Genomic DNA, 15,650 nt, shown 5'->3' on the forward strand with positions numbered 1-15,650 from the left:
TCCTCTTCGCTTTTCTTTTTTAAAAATTAAAAAAAAAAACAAAAAAAATATTTTTCTTTTATTTTTACTTATTTTTTAATTATGAGGAATATCTCATTTTCGTACCCCAAGAATAAATAAAGGTTCTTTTATTATAATTCTTATTTTAAAAAAAAATAAAAATAAGGCATTTTTGTTAGGGATTATAATACTAGAAAACATATCGGTTATTCACGCAATTTTTTATAATTATTAAAAATTATATTTATATTTTTGTTGAGAGATTGTGTTGTAGGTATTTTTTTCACGCTACTTGTATAACATACTTTTAATATGGACACGGCGTATTTACCACAACTTTTTTTCGTGATGGTGTTCATTGTATAGCGAACATTCTGCAAGTTTTCGAGAAATTCTGAATAATTAAAATGCTGAAAACAAAGTTCAAAAAGCTTGTTGTACGTGTGTTTTCATTTAATATTATTATTATATGCATGGTTTTTTTTATAGTCTAAATTATGTATAAGAAAGTTTATGTTTTGTGTAAGGGTTATTTTGGTCGATTACCCGTTTGAACTCTTTATTTTTAAAAATTAACTTTTAGACCTCGTGTTTTATCAAAACGTTAAAAATAGGTGTATATATATAGGTTTTTTTGAACCACATGTATTCGATTACGTATTTAGACCCTTTATTTATAAAAAAAAAAAATTGACTTCGTGTTTTCTCAAATCGTTAAAAATAGGGATATATATGGAACGATTATTTGAACTACATGTATTTGGTCGATTACTTATTTGGACCTTTTATTTTTAAAATGGTAAAATAAATTATAAAAAAATTGTTTTATTTTAAAATATTAACTTTTGGATCTCGTGTTTTGTCAAAACGTTAAAAATATGTATATATAGATATAATGTTTGAACCACATGTATTCGATTACCTGCTTAAACCCTTTATTTTAAAAAAGTAATTTTTGGACCTCGTGTTTTGTCAAAATGTTAAAAATAGGTATATATAGATCGATTATTTGAACCACGTGTATTTTGGTCAATTACTTATTCAGACCCTTTATTTTTAAAATGGTAAAATAAATTATTAAAAATTTATTTTATTTTAAAAAATTAACTTTTGGACCTCGTGTTTTGTAAAAACGTTAAAAATATATTTATGTAGATAGATTATTTGAACCACATATATTCGATGACATGTTTAGGTCATTTATTTTAAAAAAATTAATTTCTAAACCTCATGTTTTGTCAAAACGTTACAAATAGGTATATATAGATAGATTATTTGAACCACATATATTTTGGTCGATTACTTATTTGGACCCTTTATTTTTTAAATGGTAAAATAAATTATTAAATTTTTTTTTATTTTAAAAAATTAACTTTTGGACCTTGTGTTTTGTCAAAATGTTAAAAATATGTATATATAGATAGAATATTTTAACCACATGTATTCAATTACCTATATAGATCGTTTATTTTAAAAAATTAATTTCTAGATCTCGTGTTTTGTCAAAATGTTACAAATAAGTATATATATATATAGATAGAGTATTTGAACGGCATATATTTTAGCCGATTACTTATTTGGACCTTTTATTTTTAAAATGGTAAAATAAATTATTAAAAATTTGTCGAACAATGAGTTAGTATTGTACTTTCAGAAATAATATTTGACAAAAATAGAGTGGATCAAAATATATTTTATTTTATATAATTGTATTGTAGTTTAATTTTTAAGTAATTTAAACATATATTTATATATATACCTATTATTATATATATATAGATAGATATTAAAATAAAATAAAATAGAATAGTAGAATAAAAAATATATTGTTTTTAGAAAAAGTTGAATAAAAAATGAGAATAAATAGAGTGATTTGGAGCAATTGCTACATCATGTATTTGGTGCTCTCCCACTTGAAAAAAATACAAAAGTTTAAGACATCTTTTGGTATATTTTCAAGTTTTAAACTTCCTAAATGTTCATATAACCATGTCAAACGTGTAAATCTTGAAAAAATACACAAAATTAAAAAAAAAATCATCCCAAACGGACACTTGAGTGAAAAATTATGTCTTTTGCAAGAATCACATCGAGCACCATCGAAATCAAACCACCATCGAGCAAAGTCGTTTTTTCATGAACAATCTCGATTTTGGAGGCTCCATCGAGCTGGCATCGAGCACTATCGAGCAATCATTCGCTGGGGCCTTCAAGATCGAGATTTTCATGAAAAAACGACTTTGCTCGATAATGGTTCGATTATGGCTCGATGATGCTCGATGGTGCTCGATGATGCTCGATGGTGCTCGATGCGATTCTTGCAAGATACATAATTTTTCATTCGGGTGTCCGTTTTGGGTGATTTTTTTTTTTTTTTTTGGTATTTTTTAAAGATCTACACGTTTGACATGGTCATATGCACATTTGAGAAGTTTAAAACTTGAAAATATACCAAAAGATGTCTTAAACATGAGGTATATTTGCACTTTTGTATTTTTTACAAGTGTTACACTTCACAAATGTGCATATGAACATGTCAAACGTGTAGATCTTGAAAAAATACAAAAAAAAAAATCACCCAAAACGAACACCCGAGTGAAAATTATGTCTCTTGCAAGAATTGCATCGAGCAACTATCAAGCCACCATCGAACCACCATCGAGCAAAGTCATTTTTTCACAAAAAATCATGATTTTGAAGGTCCCATCGAGCTGGCCTCAAGCATCATCGAACCACTATCGAGCAATGTCAATTTTCTGCAGATTTCAGAGTTTTAGATTTGAAAAAAATTGCAAAAAAAACTCAAAAATCATATCTAGATCTGTTCAAAATACAATATTTAGTGTGGTGGTGGTGTTGGTGGTACTGTGAGGTGAGAGAGAGTGAAATGAGAGAGAGAGAAAAGTGAAAATTGAAGTGCAAAAAAATTGCAAAATTTTAAAATCTTTGCATAACATTATTTTTAAATTATAGCCAATGAAGCATACAAACTCCAATGTAACTTACAAAGCTTGGCGTACGTTTTTCATATCTCCACATGAGAACCGTACTTTTTATTTATTTATATATATATATTGATTTGAACGGAAAAATAAGTGAAAAATAAGGGATACAATGGATGAGTTGGGATCGATTGAGTTCTCATAAGAATAAAGGTAGCATGGGATTTAGACACTTGAGGGACTTTAACATTGCTTTACTTGGAAAACAAGCTTGGAGGCTCATAACTAATCCAGATTCCTTACTAGGTAGAGTTTACAAAGCACGATACTATCCACAAGGGTCTTTCTTGGTAGCGGAGTTGGGTAGTAATCCTAGTTTTGTTTGGCGTAGTATTTTGGAATCTAAGGCTATGATGGGAGGAGGGTTGAGGCGTCGGGTAGGGTCTGGAGTGGCAGTGAATGTGTTGCGGGATCCTTGGTTACCAGATGAGTATAATCCAAGAGTGAGTTCTAACCATCCTGCTTTGGTGGATATAATGGTGTCTAGTCTTATGATACCAGGACAAATTGCATGGGATGATGATGTAATTTTAGATTTACTTAGTGCCCGTGATGCATGGTTAATTTTGAGTATTCCTCTTAATGCAACTCAGGTGGATGATACATGGGCTTGGGGGAGAGAAAAGTCTGGGCACTACACAGTTAAAAGTGCTTATAGACTACTTCAAGAAGGGAAGGAAGATCATTCCATAGCTGATAATTTTAGGTTTTGGAAACAACTGTGGCAGTTGAAAGTGCCTCCAAAGGTTAAAGATTTCCTATGGAGGGCAGTGTCAAGTTGTTTGCCAACAAAGTTTCAGTTGAGAACTAAAAAGGTGGAAGTTGGCGCTTGTTGTCCATGGTGTCTTATAGCACCTGAAACTACTTATCATGTGTTAGTTGAGTGTGCTTTTGTGCAAGAGATTTGGAGTAGTTGTGGTGTCGTCATGTCAGGAGGACATAATTCCAGTTTTGGAGCTTGGTTACATGACCTTTTTCAAAGATATGGTAAGGAGAAACGTGCTGCAATTGCCATGCTTTGTTGGTCAATTTAGGGAAGCCGAAATGCTCTAATTTGGAAGCAAAAAAATGCTTCAGTTCAGCAAATCAAAATGACAGCAGCTGTCACACTTGAACAATGGTGTACTGCTCGGGATTCTACTGAAGTCTCTATGGATTCGTTTGAACCAGGAGATGGTCTTGAGCGCTGGACGAAACCGGATTCAGAAACTCTCAAGGTGAATATAGATGCTGCATTGTTTGCTGAAACAGGACGTTATAGTTTTGCTTTCGCCATTAGAAATCACAATGGCAGTTTGTTGGAGGCTCGAATGGTGTGCAAACCAGGTGCTCCTCAGCCTGAAGTAGTAGAAGGTATCGGTCTTAAAGAAGCACTGAGTTGGTTACAGCGGCAGCCGCATGGGAAGGTGGTACTCGAAACTGATTGTCTAGTGTTGGTTCAAGCAATTCGTCATCGCTTGACTGCTGGCAGTGCACCACTGCTCTCTTATTTCGGAAGGATTGTTGAGGATTGTAAGAATTTGATGTTGACTCTTCCTTTAGTTTCCTTATGTTTTATAAAACGATATGCCAATAGGGTTGCTCATTGTTTAGCAAGAACGTCTCATTTTATCTTTGATCGTATGTTTTATGGGAGTGATGTTCCCAGTTTTGTTAAGGATGCTCTATTATTTGATCTGGTTTAATAAAGCTTTTACCTTATTCAAAAAAAAAAATGAATTAAATAATTTTAAAATGAATTAAATTTTTTTTTTTTAAATATCAGCCTGTGATTTTAGTTCTATTAAATATGAAATTAAAAAGATATGATAGAAAAAAATTTAAAATCTCCTCACCCTAATGCTAGTGAAATTAGGAATGATAAAGCTTATAAATATATTTATAGGCTTCATTTACTCCATTTCAATGAAATAAACTTACAAGTTTACAATGAATAAATTAGACATACTCGCTCATGAATGTTTTCAGAGATTGATAGAAGAATATAATTATCGGACTGACAAATATATTGGAGAAAATAGTAGCAGGATTGTTGTGGTGACAGAAGATGATGATGATGATGATGATGATGATGCAGGCTTAAACAAGAAGGCTAAACAAAGTAGAAAAAGAAGGAAATCTAGTGACGGTGGTGGTATAACTACTGGACCAAAACCTCCACCTCCTATTTCCCCAATACTAAAAGAGAGAATTACGATTCTACGTGGTAGTGATGATAATGACCAAGAAATATCTTTCTTAGTTCTTCAAAAAAGGCTATTTAAAGCCGATGTCGATTACCAACAAAATCGTCTTTCCATACCGCTGAACCAAATAAGTTCAGATGATTTTTTAACCTCTGATGAAAAACAGAGGATTGAACAAGAGGGAGGAATAAACGTAAGATTTATTGGACCCAACTTGGAGGAAGTAACCCTTAAATTCAATAGATGGCAATACTCAAGAGTTACTTCCTACGTGTTCATAAAAAATTGGGGCCATGTTATCAAAGAGAATGGATTGAATGAGGGCCAAATTGTTCAGATTTGGTTTTTCAGAGATGGTGACAGAAATCCTTGTTTTGCTATGGTCAATCTCAGCATGGAAGAACTGGAATAACTCTTTTGTGTTTTGGTTTACTTTTGACTTGTTAGTAGTTATAGTTGTTTATCTTAATTAGTTCTTTATGGTGTTTTTTTCTTTTCTTTTCTAATAAAACAGTAGATGCTAATGATTTTTTTATTATTCAAATTCTTCATTCACGTGTGCCTTTGTTTTCATATGTTATCAAAAGAACCAAATTATTTTTTTCCCATAACAATAATAATGATAACGAATATTAGTTTATATATATATAAGTTGGTGACTTTAAGACCTCTATACAAAATATTTCTCCACATTAGAAAAGAAAATATTGAGCAACCATTTTGGACAGCAAATGTTCCTCTTTCATCTGAAACTAAAAATTAACCCTAGCTAAGGAACTTTAGGCAATTAGTTCCAATGAAAAAAAATTCATAAAAAAAAAAACTTGAAATATTATCGCAATACTAATTAATATAAAAATAATAGTTTTTTTTTTTCATTTTACCAATCCTTTTAATTAATTGGTATTTCGGTACATTTTTGTTAAATATCAAGAAAGAGTTCAAATCTATTTTTAACACATTTCCAAAATGTTTTACATTACTACACTGATATATTAATTGATTTATCGTTTTAATATATAAAAAAAAATTATATTTTAATTTTTACAAATATGAGATTGAATATTACGATTCTACTAACAATTTTATTCCAATCAAATTATTTTTTTATTTTAAACTATTTATGTTATGTTATTTTTTTTAATTGAAAAATAAAATAAAATTTGTTTTTAAATCTTTAAATGAATTTTTTAAATTAATAATAAATAATGTAGATCAATAAAAAATTGTCACATGTGTACTTATTTGGCTGTCTAAAAATATGACAGAAAATATTTTTATCCAAAAAAAACAAAGTATTTAAGTACTACAAAAATAAAACTACCGTCAATATTATAAGTGAGCAATTATGTTAATATCGTACTCACATCATACTCATATACATGCAAGATAGTTATAACCCAATATCATCCAAATATTTAAATATTTAATTTGAAATTACGTCTAATCATATTAAAAATTAGAAATCGAATATAACATAAAATATGATCATTTTATTTTAAAATTGAGCCCTGGATACTTCATTTTATTGGTCGAAGTTGAAATCTTAGATATATTACCAATTATTTTATTTCAAAATTGAGCCTATGTATACTTCATTTTATTGGTTGAACCAAGTTAACCATAAATTATTTGAATTGCTAATAATATTCAAAGATACCTACAAAAGATCTCTATTAAAAAAAGCCAAGTTTATCTGCATAAATATAAGCCTAGAACCCTCCTATTTTTAGAATTTTTACAGTTAAGAAAGTACTACTTCAGTAACTTGTATGCATATTCAGCGATGAAATGGAATGCACAACATAGAATAGAAGTAGTGAACAGTATTCACATACAAAACACCTTTTTCGAAATCCCCAATGTTTGCCCCACCAAAAATGGGGTTTTAATCTTCAAAATGATGCCAAAGCAGGTGTAGACATGGATAAAAATAAAATAGAAAGAGTATTCACATACAAAACACCTTTGAAACTATGCAGCCTCAGCAAATCTGGGTTTCAAACTTCAACGCGATGCCCATGCTGAAGAGTTCTTGGCACAACAGCTTGGCTCCATAAGGCACATTGACCTTAACTATGTCGTCGGCTGACTCGCATATCCGGCAATACGGACCCCTAATCTTCCGGCCACCAGCCAATGCTCGTTGGATTATGTAAGCAATATTTTGGCATTTCTGGCAAATGTGCATTTGAGAAGAGTCGCTCAGAGTAAAGAGGCGCTCGTGCAAGTTTGCTGATGCACCGTGGGCTAGAAGGCAGTCTCGCTCCATCTCCCCGAACTTGACCCCACCGAAACGTTTACGGTCTGCCACTGGCTGACGAGTTAGAGGGTGGACTGGACCGGTGTTTCGAAACTTTACTTTATCTTCAGACATGTGAACCAGACGCTGATAGAAAGTTGGCCCCATGAAGATAAGTGATCGGACCATTTCACCTGTTCGGCCATTGTATACTCTCTCATTCCCCCATCTTGAGAATCCAGCCCTATGACACATTCACACAAATTTTAATTGAATTCAACTCATCCTATTTAAGAAAAATGGGAAACATGCAGATGTTCTCAAAATAAAAGTCTCACTAAAAACAATTATTTATAAGGGAATATACTCATTTGGTACCTATGTTTTCGCAAAATATCATTTTGGTACCCTCTGTTTTCAATAATGCTCATATAGTACCATGTATTTTAAAATCGTACATATTTGGCACTCTAAACTCAGATTTGATAGATAAAATTTTGTCAATATGATCAAACTGTCATCAGTTATATATAATTATGTAATTAAATTTAAATTTGTAAGTTACATAATTGACAGCAGTTTGATTAAATTGACAAAATTTTATCTATCAAATATGAGTTTTAGGGTACCAAATATGTACGATTTTAAAATACAGAGTACCATATGAGCATTATTGAAAACAGAGGGTACCAAAATGATACTTTGCAAAAACATAAGGTATCAAATGAGTATATTCCTTATTTATAATAAAGAACATAAAAACTAGGAATGCATGTACAAATTCAAGTGTATAGAAGCAGCAGCATGAAACTTAGTATATGTTTATATAAAAAAGATACCTATGCAGCTGTTCTGTGATAGCATCAACCGAGGGAGTGGCGAAAGGGGTGGCGTGTCTCACTGGGATCCCTTTAGCTAAAGCAATCCCCTTTCCTAAAGCAGCCTCCAGAAGTTGACCTGGAGTTTGTCGCGATGGAAATGCATGTGGATTGATGACAATGTCTGGAACTATCCCTTGTATTGTAAAGGGGAAGTTTTCTTGGGATTCCAAAAAGCCCAAAACACCCTTTTGTCCATGCATGCTCGAGAATTTGTCTCCAAGAATTGGTGTACGAACCTGCAACAAGAATTTGGAGATGTAATACATGAAAAGAACTGTTATGCAAGTGCACCGGAACAAAAAGAGGGCCTACTAAATTATTCAAACATTACATGTACTCGCATCCTGTAAAGAGTAAAGGCAGGCATTTGTTGCCATATTCCATTGTAAACAGATTTTATGTATTCTCCAGAATCACAAGTACGTGTAGAAAGTAAATGTTAGTGTATCCACAAGTTGAAAGAAATGCATATAAAGTAAAATACCTGTCTCAGAGAGACCACAGCAAAGTTTTTTCCAGCATCATTAGAGGAAAGGACAACCTTTTGAACCATCCCCTTTTCAGTGTGCTTCAGTTTAATACTATGATCAACATCTGATTCAGCACACCTACCTATAACTATATCACCACTCTGTAGGTTGGCACCAACAAAAGGTAGACCATCATCATCTAGGCTATCAACACGACCAATTTTACTTGGTATCTTTCCAAAATTGATGCATTCATCAGGCTTTCCCTTTTTGTCTAATGATTCCTTATTGTCAACCTCAGCCTTGTAGCTTCTAATGTGCTCAGATCGAAACATACCACGCTCCAAAGAAGCTCGGTTCATCACCAAGGAATCTTCTTGGTTGTAGCCAAGGTGAACATTGACAGCAACAATGGCATTCTGGCCATTGAAGCATTCATTCTTCGGAAGGAATCCATCATGATTAAGTGCATAACCTTGTTTTCCAAGACAGTCGGAGATAATTGTTCGAAAGAGGGGTTTTTGGGGGTAATGCAATTGGTGAGACAAAGTATCCACTCTGATATTAGGATTTGTTGTGGAGAAACCAATAGCCTGTTGAGAGTGCTTCTGAGACTGGTACAAGACTCTCCTTGCATGGTCATGATTTGCAAATGGTATGATTCCACAGCTTACACTCAACAAAAAAGACATGTCCAGTTCACAGTGTGTATACTCAATGGGCTTTCCCTTATCTTCCATTAAAAGAAATTTGATACCCCACGCAGTTCGGCAATCCTCTTCTTCTTCAGCTCCAATAAGCTCAACTATTCCCCTATCAAGAAGAGATTGAAAAGTGTATTTTCCAGCTTTAGATGGTGTAATCTTACTCAAATTCTCAACAACTAGAAGGGGACGCAAAATTCTTCCGGCGTCAGAAAATATACGTATTTCCCCATGCTTTTCATCTCTTTTAATTTCCACCTAGAAGATTTAATCATTACAATTAAAACAGAATAAATCAATAAATATACAGGGAACAGCAGAAATCCACATCATCTCAATGGCAAACAAGAGAATCTAAAGATATTTGAACTGTCGAAATTCAAACAAATATGAATTTTATTGCTACCGATTACTAAGATAGGGACCATAATCCAGAGGCGTGTTCAGGATAATTATTCACAAATGCAGGACTGTAGAAAACTGCAGAAAGTTATTCACTTATGTACTATGGTGATGTAAAACTTTTTATCAGGTTTAGAAAGAAACAAAGTTATGACGTAAAACATATGAAAATCAGGTGGACATCCAAGAAATCATAAAAATATACATATTCATATACATATGCGCTAACTTTTGTTGAAACGATGTTTCATTATACACAGCAGACCTCTTTCTTGTTTAATCTTTATTTTTCCCTCTCCTATATAGTACATTATTCAAAGGCACACCAGCAGCTAATATTGGCTAGAGAATAAGGCGGAATTCCTAAAGTTTAGACAAGGCAAGCATGAAATCATCAGTATTAAGCTAAGCTGGCCTACGGGCAATCATTTAAACTCGGAAATGGAATGCGGAGAGATCACAATCCACATTCCCAAACAAATATGTAAAACCTCAATATAAAGAGATGAGACTATCATCCAACATTGAGGGTGACCTTCTGGCAGTCACCTCATACAGACAAGCCCTTAAATTGGAAAGGGAAAAATTAAACAGAAATCACCCACATTGTGAAATAATTTTAAGACTTTTGCTACTGCTGTTGTTCACAAGTTCAATGAGCTAGTGCTCCAGTTCCAGTATAAATTTTAAACATAACATGAAAATTATTATGGTTCCAAAACCAAAATAACTTAAAAGCTGAAAAGTCTGTAGAAAAAATTAGACAGAACCTGGTGTGGCAATTCCTTTCTGCGCCGCATTTTCCTCAGTCTCCTAACAAAGGCAAGGGCATCGACACAAACTCCTATCCAATCCCCATTGAGAAAAACTTTATAATTCCCATCAAGTGGTGTAGAAGTATCATTCACCAATTTCTCCATGCCACTATCGCACAACTTGGGAACGAGTGATTCCACCACTTCTAAACTTACTAATCCAGTAGTAGCCAAATTTTTCACAAGCCCGCAATTTTCACCATCTGGGGTAGCCAAAAAGCAAACCTTCCCCCAGTGGGAAGGATGTCTGCACACAGAATGTTACAATAACTATGATTATAACTTTCAGCAAAAAAAAAAAAACTATGATTATAACTACTAACGGAAGCATCATAAAGCTAATCAGGCAATCATCAGTCTTCCTAGGATCATCTACGCAAATTCAGAAGCATTATTGTACTATTGTTAGCTCTATTATCCTAAGCAATAGAATAAATATATATTTTACAAAAATGCACAGAAAATAAGTTAACAACAGTTGATTTGTACAATGCAACTCACGGGTATCTAGCATCTCCAACCTTCCCAGTGTACTGAACTTGCTGGCGTGTTTTCCTCATATCTACAATTGTCTGCAGTGGATTTGTTCGGCCAACATTTGCCACTACCCCTGAAATCCTTTCTGTCCGCTTGAAAGGATGACACCATGCCCCAGTTGAGAAAGCTCTCGATAGACCGTTTGTGACTATAGAAGCATCCAGGTAGAATTCAATCGATCGCAATGCTCTATCTCCATAAAGGTCCCTCTGCAAAGCCTTAGCCATGCGCTTCCGTGCATGGGAAACATGAGCCCTTAGCTCTCGCTCTAGCAACTCACCAGCTAAATCTAATCTCTTATTTCTAAAATCGTCCTTGTTATTGCATTTTCTACGACCAGTAGCAGCCTGCAAAAGACACTTCACCATATAACCTAAAAAACGAGCCTTTTGTTGTGTGCTTCTCAGATTTGGAAACATATACATGCTAAGGCATTCTTCAATACTTTCTCTAGGTGGAAACAGAGTTTTCTTAATCTGTTTATCTACATGAGTGAGAGCTGCTTTGGGTCTACGAAAGCCATCACATGCCTTGTCAGCAGTATTAATTGATGCAAAAAGTATATTGGAAATGCTAGCATCATCAGTGGGATAATCAATGAGATTCACAACTTCCTTATCAGATGACACGCCAAGGGCAAAGAACAAAATCCATACAGGAATCTCAGTTGACAAAAAGTAAACAGTAAGAACCTTCTCTGGTTTAGCATCTTCAACTTGGCTTGGCGCTAACCTAATAATTAACCTATTCCTCTTTACTTCAGATTGGTATGCAACTGTCAGAAAAGGATTACTAGTTATCCAAAGTCTCTTCTTACATATCTGCTCTTGAGCAATAAATGTCTGCAATGAACAACGTTAAGATGTTATACCCCAGAGCATAATTAAAGTAAAAAATAAAATAAGTTATATATATTTATATAGAGAGAGAGATATTGGCGATCCTCCAAAAAAGTTCATTCATACTTTAATCTATTCCAAATTTATATATATGTCCACACAATAAATCATTATGGAACCCAACCTTTACATCATATAAACCATTTACAAGTGAGTGACAACTCATTTTTCTAATGAACTTGATAATGCACCTTAACAAAACACATAATAATATAATTGCAATCATAAATAAAATGTAACATGAAGGAGATATTACTAGTAGTTTTTAAACTGACCTTCTCTGCACCCTTGACTATAAAATAGCCACCGTGATCGAAATCACAGTCATCTTTCTCGGCCTCCTTCATCCAACAAAGGTCAGACTTTACCATCACCGGGATCTTTCCAATCATGACCTCCTTAGAATCCGAACTTAAAACCCTCCTGTCGAGGTGTTGCTCACTTCCAGTTTTGAATTTGTCACTACTAACGCTTTGTTGAGTATATACCTAATAAACAAACCAAATAAATAAATAAAAACCCTTAAACTGAAATAAATACCTATAGATCTGGGTCAACATGAAGAGAACAAAATTAAGAGGATAATGCACATGCCGTTTCTTTACATATGACAAGGATTACACCTAGGAAGCAACGCAAAAACACATGCATGGGCACATATTTTGGGTGTGATAAATTACATTGTATAGACTATATAGATTTCAAGAACAAACTCCGTAATGTATCAAAATCTGCTGTAATTGAGAGAGCACAGAATGTATCAAACAAGAGAATACATCGAAAAATCCTCAAATAATTTACCAAAAAGATACATATACTCTAAGATGATTCCCAAATTCATGCATGCATTGGCAATAAGCATATCATAGCATGGCATGTTAATTATAAGTTACAGGAGCAGTGCACAACAAACCAAATTTTTTTAATACAACACTTAACACATACTATGCACTTTATATCATAATCAAAAAACAGCACAAGTACAAATAATTAAACTAATATCAGAAAAGTGGGCATAGCCCAAAAAGTAATTGAATATTTTTCAACTTGAAACAAATAATAATAATAATAATAATAATAATTATAATAATGTCAAATATATCAGAGGAATCTAAACAAGACTAATAACATGTTCACATATCTTCTGATGCTCAGAAAATATTCACCTCAATGTCTACGATCACATTAATCCTTGATGAGTACAAACAATCAGTGGCCCAAAAGTAATTAAAAATATTACAAACTTGAAACAAGAAAAACATAATGTCAAATAAGACCAATAAAATGTTCACGTCTTTTGATACTTCGAAAATGTTCACCTCAACATGTACGGTCACACTAATCCTTGATGAATAAGTCATGTTCTGTAGTCGGGCGTGCCTCGGTAACATATTGTACTCTTTATCTTTGGCAGAACCACCCCAAAAGGTTGGCCGATCAAGTTTAACCTCACCAAAACTCACTGAGGCATATCGCCAAACCTCTCCCTTTTTCGATGGGTCGTAGCCAGGCTCAACTGTAAGCACACCAAACGACTCAAAAACCCTCTTTACGCCGCTTCTGATGAAGTCATTGTACGAGTTTATCTGGTGACTGATGAGGCCATACTCATTGAAGAATGCTACCGAAGCCTCCTTACAGAATTTCTGCAAAAAATCAGCTCCCAGATTTTTTATGCTTGCTGGATTCACAAACTCGTCATCATCAAAATCATCATCCTCTATATCCATTTCACTGGTATTTGAGAACTTTTCTCCCTTGCTACTCATAGCTATATCTTCCTTGGGATCCGAGGACGCCCCCATTTGATTTTACACCTGAAAAAGAAAATAATCCTAAAACCTTTCACAAATAAGACCACTTTTGAATATCCCCAAACCCAAACCCTAACCCTAACCCTTTCATCTGCTGAAAACAAATTATCAAGGCAATGCAAAAACACAACTAGCATTTTTGCTTGAAAAGCAAAATTATATTTTTCCTTCGAATCAATGATTTTCTTTTCCTAACATGCATACCAATTCCTTACAGTAAACTAAAACCGTTGACTAAAATCATCAATTCATCATCGCCCAAGTTTAAATCAAAATAAATACTGTTCTAAACAAAATCGCACCGATCATCGCTCACAAAACAAAGAAAATGCATTGAGTGTGTGAATATGCATCAGAGAGAGAGTCTTCAACTGAAAAGATCGATAGAGAGAGTGAGGAAGATAGCAAAGACTTACAAAAAGGGCAAGGTTGATGAGAGGAGGAGAGAGTTGACAGCAAAACCCTCAACAGAAAAGAAAATTGAAAGAGAAGAGAAAACAAAGACGAAGGGTCCCGCTCCTGAAGCTTTCTTCTGTCTGTCTACATTGCAATGCAAGGCAACGACGATGGTGTCTGGGCTCTGAGCTTTTACCACTCACTCGGTCACACTCGGACACTCTGCTATGGCTACTCTCACGCCACTGGGTTTTGTTGAACCCTGAAAATGGCGTTACTTTCTGTTCTCTTCAAGCTCTCTTGTTTTGTCAATTTTTTAAGGGTACTTGTCACCTCTAATTTAATTATAACTTTTTGGAATATGTTTTTGATAAGGGCATCTCTAACCCATTGTCCCGTTTTGGTGTTACACCAACACCAAAACTAAATAATTTTAACACCATCTTTTTTTTCCATTCCAATCACAACACTAAAAATTACACTAAAAATATATATATATATATTGTTTTCCATTTTATTTTATGTTTGGTGTATTTGATTTTAATATTAGAATATAAGTTTGTAATATTTTAATTATCTTTTGTATATTTAATCAATTTCAATGTTAATTTTATTTTCTTATAGTGTAGAGTAAGAATTTTTACATAAATTAAAATAAATTATATAAAAAATTAATTATGAAATATTTGAAATTTTATTTAAAAAATTAAATTATACGTGTATTTATAATTTAAAAAACCCAACATAAAATATAAACCCACATAATTTTCATATGTTAATATATATAAATATATATATAAGATATAAATATATTTATCTTAAAAAAAAAAAAATGTCGTGTGAACAGTGCACGGCATATATGTCGTGGCACTGTTCATCAACAGGTAAATACATACATTTTTTTGAGTTGGGTTGGAACTAGATTTGTGCTCTCCACGGCATATATTGCCGTAATCCCGTGGGATTGGAGATGGCCTAAATGTTTTTTCGCTTTTTTTTTTCTTTCTAATAGTTCAAACATATTTTGTCAAACTTTTTTAAAGCTAAAATTATAAATAATTTATTAAATTAATAATTCAAAATAAAAATAAAATCATTTTATCTAACAACTGAGTTTTTATATTATTTTTTCATCAAAATTAAGTTTTGAACCATTTTACAAAAACACGTCCAAAAAAAATTTGTCAAAATACAGAGTACAAACAAATAATGAGACAAAATACATGGTCTAAAAAAGTATAAACTCTTATAGATATATTTACGCCTAGAGTGTACCCTAAAAATGGACATATCGTTGCACCC

The 15,650-nt window shown here is 33.1% G+C and overlaps 1 protein-coding gene across 2 annotated transcripts; it reads right to left on the minus strand.

The window, feature by feature from the left end:
• Positions 1 to 6,975: 6,975 nt before the first annotated feature.
• LOC133824701 (DNA-directed RNA polymerases IV and V subunit 2-like) lies at positions 6,976 to 14,662 on the minus strand. Of its 2 annotated transcripts, none has more exons than XM_062257668.1 (8): positions 14,369 to 14,662; positions 13,458 to 13,955; positions 12,414 to 12,626; positions 11,204 to 12,081; positions 10,658 to 10,949; positions 8,796 to 9,743; positions 8,270 to 8,547; positions 6,976 to 7,674 (listed from the first exon to the last, which is right to left on the minus strand). In XM_062257668.1, exons 2-8 carry the CDS (start codon positions 13,941 to 13,943, stop codon positions 7,173 to 7,175), a joined length of 3,597 nt encoding a protein of 1,198 aa, XP_062113652.1. In that variant the 5' UTR covers positions 13,944 to 13,955; positions 14,369 to 14,662; the 3' UTR covers positions 6,976 to 7,172. The 2 variants fall into 2 exon arrangements, with proteins under 2 accessions (XP_062113652.1, XP_062113653.1); XM_062257669.1 differs by having other exon boundaries at positions 13,458 to 13,973.
• Between the last annotated feature and the right edge of the window lie 988 nt (positions 14,663 to 15,650).

Source organism: Humulus lupulus, chromosome 3, assembly GCF_963169125.1.
Source record: "Humulus lupulus chromosome 3, drHumLupu1.1, whole genome shotgun sequence".
Lineage (NCBI taxonomy): Eukaryota > Viridiplantae > Streptophyta > Magnoliopsida > Rosales > Cannabaceae > Humulus > Humulus lupulus.

Excerpts from the sequence above, each read along its gene's own strand:
- LOC133824701 (XM_062257668.1), bottom strand. The coding sequence starts at position 13,943 with ATGGGGGCGTCCTCGGATCCCAAGGAAGATATAGCTATGAGTAGCAAG. Across the intron at positions 12,082-12,413 it reads TAGTCAAGGGTGCAGAGAAG|ACATTTATTGCTCAAGAGCA; the intron begins GTCAGTTTAAAA and ends TGTTCATTGCAG. Across the intron at positions 8,548-8,795 it reads CTGTGGTCTCTCTGAGACAG|GTTCGTACACCAATTCTTGG; the intron begins GTATTTTACTTT and ends TTCTTGTTGCAG.